This window comes from Salvelinus alpinus, chromosome 12 (genome assembly GCF_045679555.1).
Source record: "Salvelinus alpinus chromosome 12, SLU_Salpinus.1, whole genome shotgun sequence".
Classification (NCBI taxonomy): domain Eukaryota; kingdom Metazoa; phylum Chordata; class Actinopteri; order Salmoniformes; family Salmonidae; genus Salvelinus; species Salvelinus alpinus.
The window spans coordinates 18031858-18056007 of NC_092097.1; the positions used below are offsets into that span (position 1 = coordinate 18031858).

At 41.6% G+C, this 24150-nt stretch overlaps 1 protein-coding gene across 1 annotated transcript; it reads right to left on the minus strand.

Moving 5' to 3' along the window:
* Positions 1-2557: 2557 nt before the first annotated feature.
* Positions 2558-21029, minus strand: LOC139535633 (monocarboxylate transporter 2-like). The gene is made up of 5 exons (XM_071335238.1): positions 20891-21029; positions 15643-15863; positions 11353-11496; positions 6873-7715; positions 2558-3765 (listed from the first exon to the last, which is right to left on the minus strand). The coding sequence occupies exons 2-5, from the start codon at positions 15857-15859 to the stop codon at positions 3485-3487; spliced, it is 1485 nt and encodes a 494-aa protein (XP_071191339.1). The 5' UTR covers positions 15860-15863; positions 20891-21029; the 3' UTR covers positions 2558-3484.
* Between the last annotated feature and the right edge of the window lie 3121 nt (positions 21030-24150).

Genomic DNA, 24150 nt, shown 5'->3' on the forward strand with positions numbered 1-24150 from the left:
GATCCCAAAGCAGTAGCAAGGTAAGAATACTTGTAGGCCTCTGCTCTGCTTGCAAACCATCTATGCCTATCTAATCTGTGAAGCTCAGAGAAACACAACCCATTCAATTTCTACTGCTGATAGATGGTGGTGCTCTTTGAGCCCTGAGAGAATATTAAATCCCTCCATTTCACCACGGTCCTGACTGTGTTTCTTGTACAAGCCAACTCTAAACACATCAGAAGGGCATTCTTTTGTACAAAGCATAGACCAGCATCACCAGTTCTCAAAAGTCAAGAAAAAAGCCTATTAAACTAATATCCATCTCATTCTAGTTTAAAAAAAATCTTAAGTCTAGTTGACACCATCTCAACAAAGACAGAGACTTACATTTTCCTGTTGTATCTTAGTTCTTAACTAGATTCGACACATCAATGTGAAATGTCAATCAGTTTTAAGTGTGTCTTAAATTAGCCTCAGTTCATCATGTAAGACAAGCATGTACATTTCTGCTCATGAATTAACTTGCTCATGTCTTGTCAAGTACCCCTAAAATACGGTACTGAATGTACAAGACATTAGGAACACCTGCTCTTTCCATGACATACACTGACCAGGTGAATCCAGGTGAAAGCTATGATCTCTTATTGATTTCACTTGTTAAATCCACTTCAAAACAGTGTAGATGAAGGGGAGGAGACAGGTTAAAAAGAGACAATTGAGCCATGGATTATGTATGTGTGCCATTCAGAGGGTAAAAGGGCAACACAAAAGATGTACAGTGCACTCGGAAAGTATTCAGACCACTTGACTTTTTCAAAATTTTGATGCGCTACAGCCTTGTTCTAAAATGGATTAAATAATTGTTTTCCCTCATAAATCTACACAAAATACCCCATAATGACAAAGCAAAAACAGGTTTACTAAAAATAAAAAACTGAAATACCTTATTTATTGAGGTCAGGTGCATCCTGTTTCCATTGATCATCCTTGAGATGAGATTGAGAGTTTCTACAACTTGATTGGAATCCACCTGTGGTAAATGCAATTAATTGGACATCATTTGGAAAGGCACACACCTGTCTATATAAGTGCATTGTCCCACAGTGCATTGAAGGAATTGTCCGTAGAGCTCCGAGACAGGATTGTGTCGAGGCACAGATCTGGGGAAGGGTACCATCTCTACTGTGAAGCATGGTGGTGTCAGCATCATGCTGAGGGATTTTTCTTTTGCGGGAGTTACTGCGAGACTAGTCAGGATCAAGGGAAATACGAACGGAGCAAATTACAGAGAGATGGGGGGGGGACTATTTAATCCATTTTAGAATAAGGCTGTAAAGTAACAGAGTGTAGAAAAAGTCAACGGGTCTGAATACTTTCCAAATGCACTGTAAATGCTTTTGAACATGGTATGGTAGTAGGTGCCAGGCGCACAGGTTTGAGTGTGTTATGAACTGCAACACTGCTGGGTTTTTCACACGCAACAGTTTCCTGTGTGTATCAACAACAGTCCACCAGCCAAAGGACATCCAGCCAGCTTGACACAACTGTGGGAAGCATTGGATTCAACATGGGCCAGCATCCCTGTGGAATGCTTTCGACACCTTGCAGTCCATGCCCGACGAATTGAGGCTGTTCTGTGTACAAAAGGGGGTGCAACTCAATATTAGGAAGGTGTTCCTAATGTTTTGTACACTACATTGCTCCCTCTCAAGGACCACAGGTCCACAACACGTTTATCATGCATTCATACCTTCACCGCAAAGATAAAACCTAATAAAGGGGACAACAAACATGTCAGCATTCCCTAAAAGTCGTCCACCAACCCTGTATCCTGTATGGAAAGGTTGGTCACTGAACCACCCCTGTGGATCCACCAGAGACTTGTTCTGAGAGACAGCATGAAGGACATGCCCCATGGTCATTTATGGGAACACACAGGGGGTAGATGAGGGTTGGGGTAGGGGGTCAACAGCGTGGAGGGGTGAAATATATTATAATAAGAGAAAGAATCTCAGACTCAGCGACTATCCCCTTGTCTCTGAGGCATCCCCCACCTTGCCATGTCCCAGGACATTGGGCTGGGCTGTTGGCTGGTGAGTGTGCGGGTTCTAATTTATTGGCTTAGTGATTTGCTGAGTGTGTCAGAGACTTCATGCGGCTCAGTGCGCTAGTGTGGAACATCCGGGCCTTGCTTCATTAGCTAGTCATGCCCTTAGCGCTGACATTTTCAAACTTGTTACACATCTTTCTAATTGGTGTGAAGAATTGGCCACAGCTACAAACATTAATGGCTGCATGGTAAATCTGGCTTTGACACCAAGTTCTGTGCCACTTGGACTGTCATTTTCCTCTCCTGCTGTTAATATGCAGCAAAAAAAAATTACACAGACATGCTTTTGTCTTAGCTGAATTGTAGTGGTAAAACTACAAGAAACAATAGTACCCATTACAATATTTCTTTAAGCTAAATGTCAAGAGTTACGAATGACAGTATTCTGAATTGTATACTGTACATCTGATGAACTGTAATTCATATGCTGTTTTGTTATTGAAATAATTCTAATCAAATACTGAATAAGAATGATGGCATTTATTGCTGAGTATTCTACCCAATCATATTAACTTTGAATACAGTCCTTCAAATACAGTGTTTAAAAAAGTGAGTTCCAGTTAGCATCTTAAAACAATAAATCCATCTTTAAAAGAAAACAAACAGTTTATGCAAAGCTACAGCCTAGACATGATTTACATTGTCATCGTAAACTTCATTACAGCTGAATCCGTGTTCATTACATTCATTCTATGATCTGTTTGGGTACATTTTAAAGCAGACATTTCTTTTGGTCATATAAGTGAAAAATGGATCCTGAACAAGACGCATAACATGACATCATAATGTCAGTAACAGTGCATTCTTCATCCACTCACTGTAACATCAATACAGGCAGAAGAGTAAATGTTCATGACTACCACAAGGCTGATATATTACATCCTCATTATGGATGTGACAAACCTCTCAACTGCAAATGTTTGTTCACAGTTTCATTATTGATATCAAGTATGTATTTAACGGTCATAATTCACAGAGTAACACTCGATGTAACTTTACATAGATCAATAGGTGGTTTAAGTTTATAATGAATTACTAGAGCCTGGAGTTATCCCTGACCACGAGAAACTAGATACTAGCTGGGACTGCTCAGGGGAGTGGCACACCTGGCTGCTCAAATAAATAATGTTCCAAAAAGGATTACACTGCTATTTGATCTCATACAGTCAGAAGTAGTTCTCTCCAAACAGCCTTTGTCAGCATGGGGAACGCCTACAGGAGTGTACTCCACCAAGGTTAGAAGTAGAGTTAACACATTAACAGGAACCAACATAAACAGAATAAAATAGGATGTGTGTGTGTGGGTGGATGGGATATGAGATAGGCCTATACATTGATGTACTGAAATCAATATAGTGTGCTTGTAAACACTGGTGTGATGGATAGCGAGTTTTAGTCTCCCTGGGTGTCTTGTTCCTTCGTAGACTCAGGCTCTTCTGCTCTTTCCTCTGAGGAAGCCTCTCCCCTCTCACACAGCCACATACCCTGCTCCTGGTCCTGCTCCTGGCTCTCACAGCCCTCCTTCTCCTCTCCCTCCTCCTGCCTCCTCTCCCGCTCCAGCATCCTGTAGTTGTAGACGTTCATAACAAAGAGGAAGAGTCCTGCGAACACCATCACCGCTCCACACATGAGGTACAGGTACTTGTAGTCACCAAAGGTGTCCACCAAGGCTCCTGCAGGGGAGGAGAAATGTTACGGAAGGTTAAACAAAGTCTCTGTTCCCTTTTTCCGATCAGAAGTTCAGTTATAGAAAGTATAGTTAGACAAGATCCCCACAAAAATCCCCCCTGCTTATAGTATCTTTCCATCAACAGGTTGTTATGGGTTTAGGGAAGCCTTTCCCCATCTCGCTCCACGAGGTGAATCAGGAGGTGTAACATGGGTATGGTTTAATGTGCTTTTCAAACTCTTCTGTAGAGAAGAAGATAGGACGATCCTACTGGAGACATGCAGGAAATAACATGGAGCCATTACACCTGGCCACGCTCCACACTGCTCTCTGGGAAGGCAATTTTGTCTGCTGCACAAGAATGAATCAGGAGTGTGACCATGACTATTTTGAAAACGATCAAAAACTAGCCCGCTTCAGAGGGAAAAAAGTGACAAATGTAGTTTATATCAGATTGGAACCATAAGCTTTCTGAGCCTCCATCCTCCCCTGGATCGTTCTGCAGTCCTCCCCATCTCACTCAGCCTCCACAGTGTGTATCTAATTATCTGTCTGTCCACCCCTACGCCTGTGTATACTGTATAACACTCTGCAGGGTTATGCATGTCAGATGTTTGTCGGATCTGCTAAATTGATTAACGAAGGTGAAGATCATCTGTGACAACGGTGTACTATCCCAAGCTGTACTATCTCAAGCTGTACTATCCCAAGCTATTGTATGGGGAGTTTATGGTCATTGACTAATTCAATCACAATGAATACATTTAGAAAGTTTTTACAGCTGAGCACCACAACATGATTTACCCACATACTTTTTATGCATCTTATCTAACTTCCATGTGTTTGTGCAAGGAGACATTGCCTTTGATTGCCCTCTGCATTTCAAACTTTTATAAGAGTATTTACATGTAATGGACTGATGTCCAGCAAACTTCAGTTACTAATGGTCAATTACTGAGTCTGACATAATCAACAACACTAAACACAAAGTTAGGTTGTTAAATGGAGGGGCAGTTTTCAGGTTAGGTAAACCAATTAAAAGACTGTTCTTAATGAGCCAATTTTCAATGAAGCTGATATGGACGGGGCCATTCATTTATCTCTCATGTGTGTGTGTGGGTCACTTTGCCCATGGTTCAGTATAAAGGGAGGGGATGGGGGGTCACTTTGCCCATGGTCCAGTATAAATCAGCATCAGGGCCATGGTTTGATTGAGGGTGTTCTGTCCTGTGGGCATATGCAGATAACCGTCACCCTAATTAAGGCAGACCTTGATTGGCTGAACGGTAATTAAGTCCATCTGGCGTAGTCACCTCTTTTCTAAATGCATATTCATGGCTTCATTATGGCCAAGTTACGGGAGTCCGATGAGTGAAGTGAGGTCTGAACTGAGATTCCATTAAACACAGAAAGCAAAAGGATAATTACACCAATTACATCACTTCCTCCTAATTAGGCTGACCCCCAGGTTAGGGCAGAGGCACGGCGCAGCACGACGAGGCTGGCCGTAGCGAGGAGACTTGTAATGGGAAACGTAAAGACTCTGCCCTCTGGAGAAGAATGCTCAACGTGCAGAGAGATGCATTTACCTCCATTAAATGAGCCCCTCAGAACGGGGTCACACAAAACAACCAGGAGGGCTATACATTTACACCTCCTTAAAACTCTGCAGATGAGAGAGATGCATAGGACATCAAACGGGATCCTACTTTTACCTGACAGACGAGACCATAGGATCTCTATAGACTAGGCAGAACACCAGTTTGTCTGGGGAAGAGAAGTGTGTGTTCTACCCTTTCAGAGACTGAAATGAGAGGGACTCCATGAGGAGAACATTTGTATTATGTATTATTATGAAGCCCACAGGTTGTTCAAAGACCATAAGCAAGTTCACTTCCATGGAAATGTGTTATTTAACAGTTTGGGCTGAGCAGAGAATGTTAACATTGTTAGTTCTCCTCTGTGCTAAATAACATCAAAGTTGAGTGTAGAAGATTACGTTTTGAAGATTACGTTTTGAAGTTGTGCTATCCCTGGCAATTTCAGGGAAATATGGGGGGAGAACTATCCCTTTTTGATAACACAAAAAAAAAGCATGAAAGCAAATGGTCCTGTCAGAATAACCTTACACAATGATTCCTAATCAGTAGTACGCTATTATGTGGAAATGCCTCCTCTGAAACCTTAGAACCAGAGAGAGATCTATGACATTGTTTTTATAGTAAAGTGTACTAGATTGTGCTTGCTAATTAGGATTTGGGTTTAGAGTCAATCACTTACAGTGTATCTTTAATTTTCCATGAACGTATCGTCAGCTAATCAAATTAAGTTGGGAACACTGCAATGGTCAAAGGTTTCTGTAACTCCAATAACTAACTCGCCAAGCTTTTCTTTGCAGCCAGTGATAGTAGAGGTCTAATGGCCTTATACTCTAGGCCGAGGGGACCTGGTAAAGAGAGAAGGGAAAATAGACAGCGAAAGAGTCGCAGAGAGACCGTCATTACCCTTACGGCTTCTTAGCTCCGAAAAATGTTCCATAATTTGCGTGGAGGATGAATCCTCTAGCGGGCGTGCCCTGAAAGCCAGAGCAGCCCGGCTTATTTACAGCAGTAAATAACCGTGACCAATTACGGCTTTTCTCTAGGAGGGCCGTGCGCTCCAGGCCGCCCTGCTCACCGATGATAATCCAATTCTACTGGAATGTCTTACAATAATGACACCCTGGAAAGAAGTTGGGCTCCACTCCACCACCATACAGCATGCAGCGTACGGCCGTGACAGAGGAGCAGCGTGAGAAAGAGAGCAACAACCGACTAGCTGCTTTTTCTGCTTCAAATAAATTCAGCTTTTTTTTTACCCAACGTCTTCTAAAGTCGGACTTCTCCTTCTCTCAAGTGCATGTGTAATGCTGGGATAATACTGACAGCCATGTACTGAATGACAATGGAGAGGTGATCTTTGAGGAACTGCAGGGAGAGTGGTGACTAGTTAAATAGTGCTTGTCCTTTTGTCAATAGGTTCTGTTGGCTAAAGCTGTTAGCTGTCTATGAGCTGTATGTGTATTGACTTTGGATAAGGAGGGGGACTGTGGGCTGTGTTCAGTATGCTTACCTCCTATAGGTGGTCCCAGGAGCACAGGGACGCACTCTATGATGGTGGCCAGTCCCACTGCACTGGAGAACCGCTGAGGCCCCACCAGGTCCATGAGTGTCTCAAACAGCAGGGCACACACCATGCCAAACGCTATACCAAAGAACACTGAGTAGGCCACCAGCCCCCAGTACCCACTGGCCAAGGGGCACAACAGGTGGCACATACCATTATAAATGATGGCAAAGCTGAAGAAGTACTGGATCCTGGGCCTGATCCACTTAGTGTTAGCTATCAGCCCAGTCCCCGGCCTGGCAAACATGTCCACGAAGCCCATGATGGAGAGGAGGAAGGCGGAGGAGTACTCATCAAAGCCATGGCTCCGGGCGTACGGGGCCAGGAACACTACAGGGGCGAAGAAACCAAAGAACATCATTGTGTTCCCTACGATGTAGATCAGAAAGCCCCTGTGCTTGAAGAGTGAGAGGTCCAGAAACTTGTTGAAGTTTTCCATACAGCCTTTCTCAAGCTGTGGGTTGTGTCCATTCATCTGGGCCTCAGACTGGTCCGTGGGAGGTTTCTTCGGGAATCCGTTTGTCTGCTTGAGTTGGCCTCCAGTGGGCTTTGGACCAATGGGCCTCATGAGAGAACCGGCAACACAGCAGTTGAGCAGCAGAGCTCCCAGGATGAAGAAACTGCCCCTCCAGCCAAATTGGTTAAACAGGAACTGGTTGATAGGTGCTAATGTACAGAGGAAGACTGGACTTCCTGCCATGGCCAGCCCATTGGCTAATGGCCTCTTGACCTGGAAGTACTTCCCAATGATGGTGAGGGACGGCTGGAGGTTAAAGGAGAGTCCAAACCCTGCAGGAAATACAAGAGAGGAGAGTAGTTACGTTCACATGTCACATTTTCAGAGGATACAATTTAAAACGACTGGTACTACAGGATTAAATTAAGACCATTCTACTTTGTGCACATTAAGGTTCCATCTCATTTCACATTGCCAACTAAAATCTCATTTGAGGAAGCTGGAACATATTCAGAATTTTTTTCTACATTTTAATGGCAAATTAGAGACTCCAGGTAATTCATTCACTACCACCTCCTTTCCCCAAAATCCAATTTAGTAACATTTCAGCCTGTAAATGAGCATCTTATTCTCTAAATGAGTCTCCACTTTAAGATGAAGAGCTCCAGGTAGCAACCTCGACTGAACCATTCCATCATTCTAACGACTGCTAAATGTCTGCTGCTCACAATCCCCCACTGAACAATGCCCACTGAGCTACACAACTTACAAAGCCTTATTTTAGTTCACAGATAGAAACAGTTCTCAGTATGCATTCTTCCTTGATTGAAAAGTACATGCTAACACAAGACTTAATGCAGGGTAGATATCCCAGCTCCACGGGGGATTTTGATTCGTTTTCATCTTCGTTGTTTTAAGACTTTTGGTCAACAATTATCTCTGTCTCAACTTGATTGAACTGGGATGCTCTTTAAAGTACAATGATTAGAAATACATACTCCTTGTATTTGTTATTTGTCTATTTGAGATGGTACAGAGGGAGAACATCTCTTCAACTTAACTGGTTGTTGCATACAGAAATAATATATAATTGACATAAGTATTCACACCCCTGAGTCAAAACATGTTAGAATCACCATTGACAGCAATTACAGCTGTGAGTACTTCTGTGTAAGAGCTTTGCACACCTGGACTGAACCATATTTGCACATGATTTATTTTTAAATCTTTGAGCTCTGTCAAGTTGGTTGTTGATCAGTATTTCTTTTTAAATCTTTGAGCTCTGTCAAGTTGGTTGTTGATCATTATTTTTTTTTTTAAATCTTTGAGCTCTGTCAAGTTGGTTGTTGATCATTATTTCTTTTTAAATCTTTGAGCTCTGTCAAGTTGGTTGTTGATCATTATTTATTTTTTTAAATCTTTGAGCTCTGTCAAGTTGGTTGTTGATCATTATTTATTTTTTTAAATCTTTGAGCTCTGTCAAGTTGGTTGTTGATCATTGCTAGACAGACATTTTCCAGTCTTGCAATAGATGTTTAAGCAGATTTAAGTCAAAACTGTAACTAGGCCACTCAGGAACATTCAATAGTGATATTTTATATATGAACGCTTCCGCTCAGTATTTGAGATCAATTGACACCCTTTATGATGGAGCATTGAGATGTATTGCAAAACCCCTTATGTACCACTGCACCTTTATATACCAGGGTTGGCTGGCATTCTCTAGTCACTCGTATGCTCAGTCACTGGTATACTTTTATTTACAAAGCCATTTTGGGTTTATTACCATTTTATTTGGCCATTTTTATTGTTCAGAAATGTGGTGGGTACTCTCTTCGTTCGCAAGACTTTATCCTGCTAACTGTTCCAAATGTCCGAACTGAATTTGGTAAAAAGGGCTTTTATGTACTCTGCACCATCGGCTTGGAACTCCTTACAAAATACTTTTAAACTTGACCTGTCAATGTTTTTAATTTGCTGTTTTATGATTTCGTTACACTTCTGTGATTTCTATGGTTTTTACTAGATTACGTGTAGTTTTTCATGTTGTCAGTCTGTAATGGTGTAATGACTTGGTGCTGCCTATTTTGGCCAGGACGCTCTTGAAACAGAGATTTCAAATCTCAATGAGCCTTTCCTGGTTAAATTAAGGTAGAAATATATAATAATAATAATAATAATCTTGGTAAGTAACTCCAGTGTATATTTCATCTTGTGTTTTAGGTTATTGTCCTGCTGAAAGGTGAATGTCTCCCAGTGTCTGTTGGAAAGCAGACTGAACCAGGATTTCCTCTAGGATCTTGCCGGTGTTAAGCTCTATTTCCTTTTTTTTGTATCCTAAAAAAACTCCCTAGTCCTTGCTGATGACAAGCATACCCATAACATGATGTAGTCACCACAATGCTTGAAAATATGAAGAGTGGTACTCAGTGAAGTGTTGGATTTGCCCCAAACACAACACTTTGTATTCTGGACAAAAAGTTAATTTCTTTGCCACATTTTTTGCAGTTTTACTTTAGTGCCTTATTGCAAACAGGAAGGATGTTTTGGAATATTTGTATTCTGTACAGGCTTCCTTCTGTTCACTGTCATTTAGTTTAGTATTCTTGAGTAACTACAGTGTTGTTGATCCATCCTCAGTTTTCTCCTGTCACAGCCATTAAACTCTGTAACTGTTTTAAAGTCACCATTGGCATCATGATGAAATCCCTGAGAGGTTTCGTTCCTCTCCGGTAACTGATTTAGGAAGGACGCCTGTATCTTTGTAGTGACTGGGTGTATTGATTCACCATCCAAAGTGTAATAAATAACTTCACTTTGTATGTGTGGGGTACAGATATGAGGTAGTCATTCAAAAAGCATGTTAAACACTATTATTGCACACAGAATTAGTCCATGCAGCTTATTCTGTGACTTGTTAAGCAAATGTTTACTCCTGAACTTATTTAGGCTTGCCATAACAAAGGGGTAGAATACTTATTGACTCAAGACATTTCAGCTTAGAATTTTTGTAATTTGTAAACATTTCTACATAATTCCACTTTAACATTATGGGGTATTGTGTGTACGCCAGTGACACAAAATCTCAATTTATAATAATTACAATTCAGGCTGCAACACAACAACATTTTGAAAAAGTCAAAGGGGTGTAAATACTTTCTGAAGGCACTGTACGTGTATGTGAGAGAGGGATGTGTGTCTTAGCCTAGTGTGTCTCAGTGGGCCAGGGCAATGAGGAGAGGATAGAACACAACACAAATCCCTCCTCCCTCTATTAATCCTCCAGGCCTGCAGCTCAGTGGCTGGTTAATGAGTCTCGCTGGGTGGCGGTTGGCAGCCACTACCATGAGGGGGCCAGGACGGGAGCCTGTGGGAGAGAACAGGGGGCCCTGGTAAACCGTGCTCTCCTGGAACCAGAATGGCACCATTCTAATTACACCTGTGCTGCCCTCCCCCCTCCCCCCCTCCAGTGCACCGGCCACAATGCAGAGGCTGAGACTCCCCGGCCTGAACCCAGACATACAGCACGCCAGCCCAGCCTGGGAGACCAGGGCCACCAAGAGAGGTTGTGTAGCCCCATAGGAGCACCGCCAGGGCTGGTTGAGGGCTGGTCTATCGGCAGGGTAAACAAATCTAAGCCCGTGTCGAGACTGGTTCATTTACACAACACATCATCCCAGATGTCTTTCCTGAACCCTTATATCTAACGTTGTGTTTTAGGTATAATTAATCAACTACATTATCTTCAATAGGACCACAATTAGAATTATTTAGGTTCACACATTTAGAGCATACAGTAAACTTATGGATTAGGCCTACAGAAATAATTATTAAAGTTGTCTTAGTTGTCAACTTTCCTTCACATAAAAACAAGTGATTTTTGTTACTGTTGAGTATGATTTGGCGCACAAATAAACATGAAATCACAAAACAAGCCACGTCAATCAAATGTATGAAATGAGTGGGTACCTCCAATGATTCCTACGCATATGTACAAATGCGTAATGGTATTGCCGAAAGAAGCAGTTACCATAGCAACGCCACACATCACTCCACCAGCTATGACCACAGGCCGGCTTCCATAGCGATTCACCAGAATACTGCTGATAGGTCCTGCAAAGGAAAAGAGTGAGAGAGTAGAGAGGAGAAGGGGAGAGAAAGTGTCAGTCTTAGGTTCATACAGCATTGAGGTCATGGATAGGCAGTTGACACCCGACCGGTAGATCTCTACCAAAACCTAACCCTTCATCCCTATTCATTACCCCTAATGCACTGGCGGTCAAATATCCATACATAGTAACTCATGTCTAAAAGGGCGTGAAGGGGTATCTGATGTTCTAAATAGTTATCTTATCTACATAAGCAAAGCAAGCCAGTGACTCATGAGCATTTCTCCTGACAATGTTCCCGCTAAAACAGCTAGTGTGAGTGATCAATCAGTAATTAAAGAGCCTTCTATATTCAGTCTCTCTTCATCCTTCATTCATAACCCTGCCACAGACAACACGCAGAACAGTCCTTTAGCATCACACAACGCTACATCATTCCCCGCAATTCATTAAATTAAATAAAAAGAGCGAGTATCAATCATGAAAATATGTAGGCTGCCACGATTATTGAAATCTCAACATGCTGCCTTTCTAGTCAGTGCTAGAATGACAATCTGCAAGGAGGGTGATAATTGAAAATTCCTAGTAAAAAAATAAGCGGATTAGTTTGGCAGACAGCGGCTATTTCAATCGCAAGTTTACGACTGATGATTAATCTGAATAAAATAATGGTGTTATTTTTACCACTCTGAATCCATTCTCCAAAATTGATTACATGTGTTAAAAAACACATTTTAAATAATTGTTGTTTACTTACATAGCTCGTGATTTATGCAAACAAATAAAACAAAAAATGTAAAAAAATGTTTTATCACATGTCTAGTATACAGTGCATTCGGAAAGTATTGAGACCCCTTGACTTTTTCCACATTTTGTTACGTTACAGCCTTATTCTAAAATGGATTAAATCGGTTTTTCCCCCTCATCAATCTACACACAATACCCAATAATGACAAAGCAAAGCAGTTAGACCATTTTTAAATTCATTACAAATAAAAAATACTTTACTTTACTTTCCCTTTACACAAGTATTCAGACCCTTTACTCAGTACTTTGTTGAAGCACCTTTGGCAGCGATTACAGCATCGAGTCTTCTTGGGTATGACGCTACAAGCTTGGCACACCTGTATTTGGGGAGTTTCTCCCATTCTTCTCTGCAGATCTTCTCAAGCTCTGGCAGGTTGGATGGGGAGTGTCGCTGCACGGCTATTTTCAGGTCTCTCCATAGATGTTCGATCCGGTTCAAGTCCGGGCTCTGGCTGGGCTACTCAAGGACATTCAGAGACTTGTCCCGAAGCCACTCCTGCATTGTCTTGGCTGTGTGCCTAGGGTCATTGTCCTTTTGGAAGGTGAACCTTCACCCCAGTCTAAGGTCCTGAGAGCTCTGGAGCAGGTTTTCATCAAGGATCTCTCTGTACTTTGCTCCGTTCATCTTTCCCTCGATCCTGACTAGTCTCCCAGTCCCAGCCGCAGAAAAAACATCCCCACAGCCTGATGCTGCCACCACCATGCTTCACTGTAGGGATGGAGCCAGGTTTCCTCCAGACGTGACGCTTGGCATTCAAGCCAAATTCAGACCAGATAATCTTGTTTCTCATGGTCTGAGAGTCCTTTAGGTGCATTTTGGCAAACTCCAAGTGGGCTGTCATGGACCTTTCACTAAGGAGGGGCTTTAGTCGGGCCACTCTACCATGAAGGCCTGATTGGTCGAGTGTTGCAGAGATGGTTGTCCTTCTGGAAGGTTCTCCCATCTCCACAGAGGTTCTCTAACAGAACTCTGGAGCTCTGTTGGAGTGACCATCGGGTTCTTGGTCACCTCTCTGACCAAGGCCCTTCTCCCCTGATTGCTCAATTTGGCCGGGTGGACAGCTCTAGGAAGTCTTGGTGGTTCAAAACTTCTTCCATTTAAGAATGATGACTGTTCTTGGGGACCTTATATGCTGCAGAAATGTTTTGGTACCCTTCCCCAGATCTGTGCCTCTACACAATCCTGTCTTGGAGCTCTACAAACAATTCCTTCGACCTCATGGCTTGGTTTTTGCTCTGACATGTACTGTCAACGGTGGGCACTTATATAGACAGGTGTGTGCCTTTTCATATCATGTCCAATCAATTGAATTTACCACAGTTGTAGAAACATCTCAAGGATGATCAATGGAAACAGGATGCACCTGAGCTCAATTTCAAGTGTCATAGCAAATGGTCTGAATATTTCTGTAAATAAGGTATGTTTTACTATTTTTAATACATTTTTAAAAAATCTAAAAACCTATTTTAGCTTTGTCATTATAGGGTATTGTGTGGAGATTGATGAGGGACATTTATTTTTAAATCCATTTTAGAATAAGGCTGTAACGTAACAAAATGTGGGAAAGGACAAGGGGACTGAATACTTTCCGAATGCACTGTATATTCTGACAATGACCTTGACGTAATACTTCATGTAAAAGCAGCTGTACGCTACACAGGTTCAAAGAATAAATCAAATTCTCATTTTATTTCCCTTTGTTTTTTAATCAAACCCTGCTTCTCATCCCCTCCCACAGGTCCAGCGGAAGTACACCATATCAAGTCTTTTTCCACTGTTTAGTTGTGACGGCATAGATATAAAGAAATACACGTGTGCGTGTACCAATCTACAACATACCGCAATCATTTCTGGATTATAAAAAAAAAGACATGTAATCTGAGCAGTGCCCGAGCTAGAACAGATTCATCCAGCCTAGCAAACCCCAGTGAGGATAGGGACTAGTGGTGTGTATTGCATAGATCACATTCTCCCACTTCCTGTGTTACTTTGGAGTTGCATCCCAGACATCACAATTTTCTCTCCCATTATAACTTTATCACTCTGGCTCCCTAAATCATAGGTCCCCTGAAATGCTGTCACGTTTGTCCCATGGGGACTTGGTGCGAGGCCCAAATGTGCTGAACCCATGACTGATATATTTTCCCTGTCTTTTTTCAACTGGGTGACATTGCAAAAGCTGAGCCAAGGACAATATGATAAAGCCATGTGCCTCTGCCACTGAGAACAGGAAAATTTCACAGGATTATCTGTACTGGTGACTGAAGGTGAGTCAGGCGCCCTGTCATCTTTTAACCTTGCAGCCACTGATTGATTTATCTCAAACTTCAATTGGATCATTCTATTATAATATCTCAGTGTCATCTAATGAGTCATGTAAGGTGCCTTATCATTAATAAATTCAGGCCCAGGCGTTGAGTAACAACAGTGATTTGTAAGACGGTAGTTTTTTCTTATTGTGACATGGAACACTCATGTTGGTCATTCATCACACCAGGTCCCATCAAGGCTTGCGGCACCGACTGACAATTGTGAATATAAATGCTCATGCAAACAGAGCAAGGGTAAACAAAACAAAAAAACAACGTTTTCAACTGACAGACAGTCTATATATTTGTGCCCTGGATCAACTCATGTTGGCCAACTAAACATGCCCCAGGGTGAATCCCCTGCCGCCTCACGGCCCCATTCTTAAGTGAAAGAGTGGCTTTGTTTAAATACCCAAATTCGTGTCAGGTGTAAAATCACATGAATAACCTATGCCAAACCCTTCCATATAAAGCCTAACACTAGGCAGCAAGATGCAGCCACTGGTCAACGAGTTTCTTTAATTCAATATATTTACGGGTTTCCAAAATGAGAGGTTGCTTTGTCAAAGCTCATTAGAGTAAAGTAAGACAGCAAGCTTCTTATTCTATGCTTACTCTATCAGCATGATAAAGTCGGTTGCAATTGCCTGACTTTCATCTCAAATAGCCTACTACTGTATTTTCTTCAACTAGTAGACTTCCTAAATAAACTACAAACATATATGTATTATTCAGGGATAATAACATCTAATTTTAGAGAAGAGTCTGATGACTGCACAAAGACTTCACTTCTTAGGCTGTCATAGTCATGTGAACACAGTAGTACTCATTCTTCTTGATTCGTTCCAGCTACTACACTCAGTCCTCACATGCAAGATACAGGCCTACAATTTGGGGATGAAAAAAACAAGCAACTGCAAAGCTCCATACAAGACATGCATCCCTTAATCTACTACCTACAATCTGTGCATTGTGGTCGTCATGTGACTTGATGCTGGCTCAGAGCTGCTTGATTACATGCATGCCTACTCACCACCGGCATACATGGTTGCCAGCATAATGGAGGAGATCCATGCTATCTGGCTGTAGGAGGCACCGAAGATCAGCTGGATGTCTTTGAAGAAGACTGTGAGGGCTTTGGGGAAGGCATACGAGAAGCCAATGGAGATGAAGGCCCCAAATACCACGACCCAGCCCCAGCCCCCGTCTGGAGGGATGTACCCCAGGGGAGATTCTGGTGCAGGGGACATGTTTCTGTCGATAGAAAAGAGGATGATGATGAAGTTCACACTCCGGATCAAAAACATGATCTTGAATATACCTTTTTTAAGTACACAGACAAATCACTACAGAGAAAAACAGTCAATCACTTTATTTCCCCAACCCATAATTGTTTGACCCAGGTATTGTCTCTGTTTGGTATTTACACACATGTAAAGTGACAAGTTACTGCTGTCACAGAGAGGAGCATACAGGCCGAACCTGTTTCGTGATTTGATTAGTTTCAAGTCAGTCAGGATTTCAACTTAATGCTGTTGAGTGTATGGGCAGTATTCCTGTTATGTCATTAACTGAGACCTTCAAGAGCTATTTATAACCTGTCAGCAATGTCCAGGTGATCAACATATAAGCTAGGTAGGTAAGTTAGGCTAACATATTGAACTCTTGTAGGCTAGTTATCATGGCCTGATTACGTGCCTTGAGGCCTCAACCCCCAGGGAGCCCCCACTGACTTTTTTGAGACACTTAGCTATCATATAAACACATAAGACAGGTCATGAACTGCAGAAAATTCACTTTAAAAAGTCAAAAGGTTCTCTATGCCGTATGGCAAAATGTGTAGAATTGCAAGAAATTAGCTTTAAAAAAATGTATCTGCCAAGAGGGGTGTGAACAGTTTGGGGTTTCATGGGTTGCGAGGTGGGGTTTTGTTACTACGCCAGTAAATGGCAAATCCATCTGGACTTTTGCAACTTTGGGCATTTGTGTGACCGGACCTTCCCAAATAATATTTGAGTAGCCATGGGCTATACAACAAAACCTTTGATGCATAGGCTCATGCTACACATATTTTTACTCCTTGTTCTAAATGAAAATGTTGAATAGGAATTGTACATTTTTTCAGATTTTTCACATTAAAATATATGCCAAACAAAAACTATTGATTTCAAAGTTTAACAAACCATACAACTCCATGCTAAATGAACATTTTTAACAATTTACACTGAACATTTTACAAAAACACATTTACTCGAAGAACAGATGCAACGTTTAGTAACTGAATTTCTGTAAAATCTCCCTCAGTTTTTTATGAAAATCTGCTCAGAATTACGATTCAAATATGTCTGCAGAAACTACAGTAAGTGAAGTAGATTTATACCCAGTAATAGAAGTGCAATAATGACATTTCATCATTAGTCCCTGATCTGTGCTACACAGAAATGCATAATTATGGTTATAAAAAATAATACATTTAATTTGTATAGCGCTACTGAATATATAAAGTACTGTGCTGAACCGTACTCAAAATCTTTTAACTTTACTGTACTCTCCCAATTTGTGAAACATAGACTATGATTGGTTCAGATTTGGTCGGGGGGGAGACAGCGAGAGACAGAGAGAATGTTCTCCAGACTGTTTTCACACTTGTGTTGACCACCAGATGACTGAAAGAGAAAGAAAACAGTTATGAGCTGAACAAAACAGTATGCCAGTGGAAGGGTAGACTGTAGCAGGTGACTCAATGGTGGTTTGTGTGACCAGTGACCAGTGTTAGGGGTAATGCGTTACAGTAATAATATTACTTTTTTTGCAGTGACGAGTAATATAACGGAGTTACTGCTATTTTGAGTAATAATATTACAGCTACTGATCAAAGAAATATGTTGATACTTTTGTCATCATTCCCTTCCAATTACAGTTAATGATTTAAAAAAATATTGGGGATTATTATTCCCTCTGTTGGCACAATATTTAAAAATCCTCCGCCCTAATTGATTTTGTCCTCTTACAAAGTTTTTGTTCACACACACACACACACACACACACACACACACACACACACACACACACACACACACACACACACACACACACACACACACACACACACAATAAACTGCTTTAGTGAGGGAGATAAAAAATATTTGAGATGCTTCTGCAATTCGACTTTCCCAGCGTGGAAGTACACGTTGACCAGTGGCTGCGTCTTGCTGCCTAGTGTTAGGCTTTATACGGAAGGGTTTGGAATAGGTTATTCATGTTACACACATTATTTTGATTTGGTGGGAATTATTTTGATTTGGTAGGAGAAAACGACAAGTATAGAACTCCAAAATGTAAACTGTGCCCAGGCGTGAAACACCTCTCCAATGCTAGAAACACAACTTCCAATCTCTTGAAGAACCTGCAAAGTCAACACACCAATACAAAACTTGAAGTGAAAGACCCCCCAAGACCTGACCAAGGCTGCTGAAGATGACTGTAGGCCTGCCTCATCCAAACAATCAAGGTTTTATTTTAATCGTTCAGGAGGACAGGCAGCATGTTTGGGATGCTCTGGATCGACGTGTACGAAAGCGTGCTCCAGTTCTCGCCAATATCCAGCAACTTCATACAGCCATTGAAGAGGAGTGGGACAATATTTCACAGGCCACAATCAACAGCCTGATCAACTCTATGTGAAGGAGATGTGTCGCGCTGCATGACGCAAATGGTCACACCAGAAACTGACTGGTTTTCTGATCCACTCACCTAACTTTTTTTAAAAGGTATGTGTCACCAACAGATGCATACTTGTATTCCAAATAATGCAAAATCAATAGATTAGGGCCTAATTAATATTTTAATTGTTGCACAATTAGTGCGTGCTCAGCCTTCTTCTGTACGCCCTGTTCACCCATGACGGCGTAGCCACGCATGCCTCCAACTCAATCATCAAGTTTGCAGATGACAACAGTAGTAGGCCTGATTACCAACAACGACGAGACAGCCTACAGGGAGGAGGTGAGGGCCCTGTGAGTGTGGTGCCAGGAAAATAACCTCTCACTGAACGTCAACAAAACAAAGGAGCTGATCGGGGACTTCAGAAAACAGCAGAGGGAGCACCCCCCCCCCCCATCCACATCGACAGGACCGCAGCGGAAAAGGTGGAAAGCTTCAAGTTCCTCTGCGTAAACATCACTGACAAACTGAAATGGTCCACCCACACAGACAGTGCGGTAAAGAAGGCGCAACAGCGCCTCTTCAACTTCAGGAGGCTTTAGAAATTTGGCTTGGCACCTAAAATCCTCACTAACTTTTACAGATGCACAATTGAGAGCATCCTGTCGGGCTGTATCACCGCCTGGTACAGCAACTGCACCGCCCGCAACCGGAAGGCTCTCCAGGGGGTAGTGAGGTCTGCACAACGCATCACTGGGGGCAAAGTACCTCCCCTCCAGGACAACTACAGCACCAGCTGTCACAGGAAGGACAAAAAGATCATCAAGGACAACAACCACTCGAGCCACTGCCTGTTCACCTCGCTATCATCCAGAAGGCGAGGTCAGTACAGGTGCATCAAAGCTGGGAACGAGAGATTGAAAAACAGCTTCTATCTCAAGACTATCAGACTGTTAAATAGCCATTAGAGGCTGCTGCCCTATATACATAGACTTGAAATCACTGGCCACTTTAATAATGTTAACATATTTTGCATTACTCATCTCATATGCATATACTGTATTCTATTCCACTGTATGTTAGTGTATGCTGCTCTGACATTGCGCATCCAAATATTTATATATTCTTAATTCCATTCCTTCACTTTATATTTGTGTGTATTGTTGTGAAATTATTTGATATTACTGCACTGTTGGAGCGAGAAACACAAGCATTTCACTACACCTGCAATAATATCTGCTAAAAAGTATGTGACCAATTTGATTTGAGGAGATGGGAGAGGCAGAACTTGCAGTGCATCAAGCATCACAAATTCAACAAAACAAATTTTTAGCTCCTGGCTACAAAGACGCTTGTTGACGTGTGCGAGCAGTGTGTGTGCAATAATTGAATAACATGTATGTGTACATTTATTTTGCAACGCTTGCGCACGCGGTCAGCATGTACGAGCCCTTTAACCTATTCCTAACATTTAGGATAGAAAATAGTTGAAAAATGTTTTTATGCCTTAAATTCTCAAAAATAGACTCTTAGCTTTCATTTGAAACCACATTTAACATGCTCCTATGAACTTCACGTTGGTGCTCTTGTACCATTTACATGGAAATGCCCATTAGTAAATAGACGTTCAATATCTGCCATTGCTGTAGATGGTGTAATTCCAATTGATTTGTTTATTTACTCTGCTTTTTAGACTCATACTCATAGGTTGCATGTTTTTATGTTGCTGTGGCAATCATTTCAACCTGGTCTCAAAGCATTTTGTATTATTCTGTATTTACATCAGTGACTCTCCATTTAGTATGATATGTTTCTTAATTAAGGCATGTACACATTTGTAGATGTCCATCAGTCATTTCATATATGTTATGAATTACAATTGGTACAATACGTCACGAATTTGCAAAAAAAAAAGTATGTTACGAATTCTAACTACGTGAACTTTAGCTAGTTTGCTAACGTTAGCTAAGATAGGGTTTAGGGTTTAGGATTAGATTTAGGAGTTGAGTTCAAGGGTGAAGTTTAGGGCTAAGGGTTAGCTAACATAGTAAGTAGTTGAACATTTGCTAATTAACAAAAATTGTCCGGGATGAGAATCGAAGTCACAACCTTTGGGTTGCTAGACGTTTGCCCTATACACCAACCAACCATCCTACGTTTGTTTTTGCCTTTAGTAACCAACTGTCCTATGTAACCATACCAAGCTCACTAATTTGAGTGCGCGAGATTTACGTGTACTATGTTATGTCTAGTCTGAGACCAGGCTGATCATGGCTAAGTTTAGTTTAAGTAATTCAAACTAGCCGTTGTACGATAGTTGCATCAAGACTACCTGATGAGAAGCACAGAATAACGTAAAGAATACGTTTTAGCTGTTTGCTTTGTTACAAAAGTGCATCATCTCTACAGATCCTACATATGGAGTCAATTTAAAAATCCAAAGAACGTGTTTTCATTTTAAGGAACTAGCATAATGACCATTTGCGAAACACCCAACAAATTCAGGAAGCCTCAAATTTGGTTGGTACACGTGGATATCCGACTCTGAGTGCACACATACAACACAAGTTGAAGCGTTGAACATATTGGGTGGGAGACATAAATAAAAAAAATCTTACCTTGACCACGAAAATGCAAAGCCCAGCACAAACTCCGAAAGTTTCTGAAACAAATTGATAGTACTTCTCAGAAGCTTTTAGACACGTGTCACCTCATTTCCGCCTGGTGGTTCATTGAATTCGAACAGTTCTCCCAAAAGGCTGTGAATTTGATTAACTAGGCAATTGATTCTAGTCGTTTTTTATATTTTATGCAAACCGACATTGGTCCCATCTTTCACTACCCAGGTCACTAGAATGTCCCTACTCAGTGACGTCATGTCAACTTGCTAGGTATATTTGTTACAAACGTTGCAACTTTATCTATTGAAAAGGTACCAAATTGTTTTGTATTCATCACATGCTCCGAATTCAACTGGTGTAGACCTCAGTGAAATGCTTGCTTATGAAACATTCCCAACGATGCATAGTTTAAAAAACTAACATTGTACAATGTTACATGAATGTGATCGGTTACTTCGAAAAATAGCTAGCTATACAAGGGTAGTACAAGTTTCGCTAATAATAATAATAATAATTCAGCACCAAATAATCATATGGCAATAAGTCACCAATAGGGTTTCACATTTTATTTTCAAAATATGTGCAATGTGAATTTCACAGTTGAGCTCAACCACCACTATTCCCCAAACCCTACAGACACACCATCAAAGAAATGAAATACAGGAAGAGTCCACTGCTAGTTGCCATCTGTGGACAACGCTTACATACAGGTCTTCAATGAGCTTCGATATGGCTGCCCAAGGCCAACTACGGCTGTTGCACAGAAAGCACATCGATTGGCTGATTCATTGTAAGCTTTGCATCGTGTTGGAGATTTTAAAGTAACATTGAAGTTACATATCTGTAATGCTTATTGAGAATTTATGGTAAAGAAAAACTGAGAAACTAAAACAAGAAAATCAAATAAATGTGCCGATACCCATGTGTGGGATACAGAACATAACTCTACCATAACTAAATATAGAAAATACAAATACAGCCATTGAAAATAAATCACATCTATTTTAAGTTACAAAAGGAAAAAGTTTGTAAAAACTGTGCAAGTACAGCAAACGTATAGTTCAGTATATTACACAAGACATTTAAAATACAGTACTCTGTATCAATAGAAATCCTGAGAGTTGTCCATTCTTGGTTCCCAAGTGACTGAGTTTAGGCATTCGGGCAAACCCCCTTTCACCTGTGAGGGCTTCAGGAGGGCATTGCTCTGACCAGATCAAACAAGCACCAAATGATCTGCAGTCCCTTTCTTTACAAAAGTTTATCATGTCACCTCTACACCTAGAATGTGGGTTTTCATATTATTCTCCATTTCAAATTCTTTGCAGGCAGAACTGTATATCCCAAGATTGCTTTGTTGTTGATTGATTTTAGGGAAAGCTTTAAATAAGAGAAAATAAATGATCATATGTAGTGCAAAGATGACACAGGAACCTGCATGAGGAAATTATTGACATCATTTAAAATGTTGCAGTTCCATAGGGAACCATCACTCAATGGCTGTGTTACCCCAATTATTACATACAAGACTGTCAAAAAAGCAGGACCAAGTTCTCTTGTTTTTCTCCATGTGATAGCATGTACAGATGGATTCATGTGTAAAAGATGTGTTGGCAATGAAGTTGTGCCCAACACTGTGGTAGTTCTGTCCAGGAGGGTGCTTGGTAAAGTTTGCAGTGACTGACTATTGGAGAGTGATTCAGTGCAATGATGAGTAAGACTTGACACTGCCTCGCCAGGCTAAACACACAGGACTACTATCCGATGCACCCACCCACAGGCACAATGACAGCCCTTGGGATCTGCGCTAAGTTACATACCAACAATCTCCATTTTACTCCTCAACTACTACTGTACATCAGCCAGCTACACAGCCAATATTGAGCTGTTTCACCTAAAGGTAAGTACACAAATTAAGCTTGAAAACAGTTAATGCACTTCCACAAGGGTAAACCTAATTGTATCAACGTTTCCTTAGTTATTGCTACTAGAAACTTTATCAACTTTTCAGATGAACCAAGTTCTGAAATGCATTTTGCCATTTAAGAGGTAGGTTATTCCAAACACTTCTAATCAATATCAGACATGCTGAAAAAAAAAAAAGTATATCCACAGAAAACACTATGCTGCCCACACTTCGGACAAATCAATGCATCTGCCTGCACCACGTCCCTTCGCTCCTTATCTGACTGCTGAGTTGCTATCAAAGCAAACGGTTGCCTGGTTCAAAATGTCTCACTTATGCCAGCCACACACACACGACACCATGCTTGTTTCTCCAATGTGGAGTGAATAGTCGAACTTCTCTTGGCATGTGACACTTGTTACAACAATATGGATGTCAGCTGCGAGTGTGAAGCTAATCTATGATTGCAACAAGTATAAATCCAACTGCAACAAAGCCAAACAGCACATTGGTTGACACAGCTAAGGCCTTCTCTTAAAAGCAAAGTATGCATTTCACAAAATAACATACCTGCCTCCTACCACACATGGAAATAAACCTAAATCACTAGCACACACAGCTAAAAAACACTTCCAAAGACGAGCTTGCTGTAGGGCGCAATGAGCAGTCAAAGACGAGCTTGCTGTAGGGCGCAATGAGCAGTCAAAGACGAGCTTGCTGTAGGGCGCAATGAGCAGTCAAAGACGAGCTTGCTGTAGGGCGCAATGAGCAGTCAAAGACGAGCTTGCTGTAGGGCGCAATGAGCAGTCAAAGACGAGCTTGCTGTAGGGCGCAATGAGCAGTCAAAGACGAGCTTGCTGTAGGGCGCAATGAGCAGTCAAAGACGAGCTTGCTGTAGGGCGCAATGAGCAGTCAAAGACGAGCTTGCTGTAGGGCGCAATGAGCAGTCAAAGACGAGCTTGCTGTAGGGCGCAATGAGCAGTCAAAGACGAGCTTGCTGTAGGGCGCAATGAGCAGTCAAAGACGAGCTTGCTGTAGGGCGCAATGAGCAGTCAAAGACGAGCTTGCTGTAGGGCGCAATGAGCAGTCAAAGACGAGCTTGCTGTAGGGCGCAATGAGCAGTCAAAGACGAGCTTGCTGTAGGGCGCAATGAGCAGTCAAAGACGAGCTTGCTGTAGGGCGCAATGAGCAGTCAAAGACGAGCTTGCTGTAGGGCGCAATGAGCAGTCAAAGACGAGCTTGCTGTAGGGCGCAATGAGCAGTCAAAGACGAGCTTGCTGTAGGGCGCAATGAGCAGTCAAAGACGAGCTTGCTGTAGGGCGCAATGAGCAGTCAAAGACGAGCTTGCTGT

Excerpts from the sequence above, each read along its gene's own strand:
- LOC139535633 (XM_071335238.1), bottom strand. The coding sequence starts at position 15,859 with ATGTCCCCTGCACCAGAATCTCCCCTGGGGTACATCCCTCCAGACGGG. Across the intron at positions 7,716-11,352 it reads ATGCGTAGGAATCATTGGAG|GGTTTGGACTCTCCTTTAAC; the intron begins GTACCCACTCAT and ends TATTTCCTGCAG. Across the intron at positions 3,766-6,872 it reads CCTGGGACCACCTATAGGAG|GAGCCTTGGTGGACACCTTT; the intron begins GTAAGCATACTG and ends CCTCCCCTGCAG.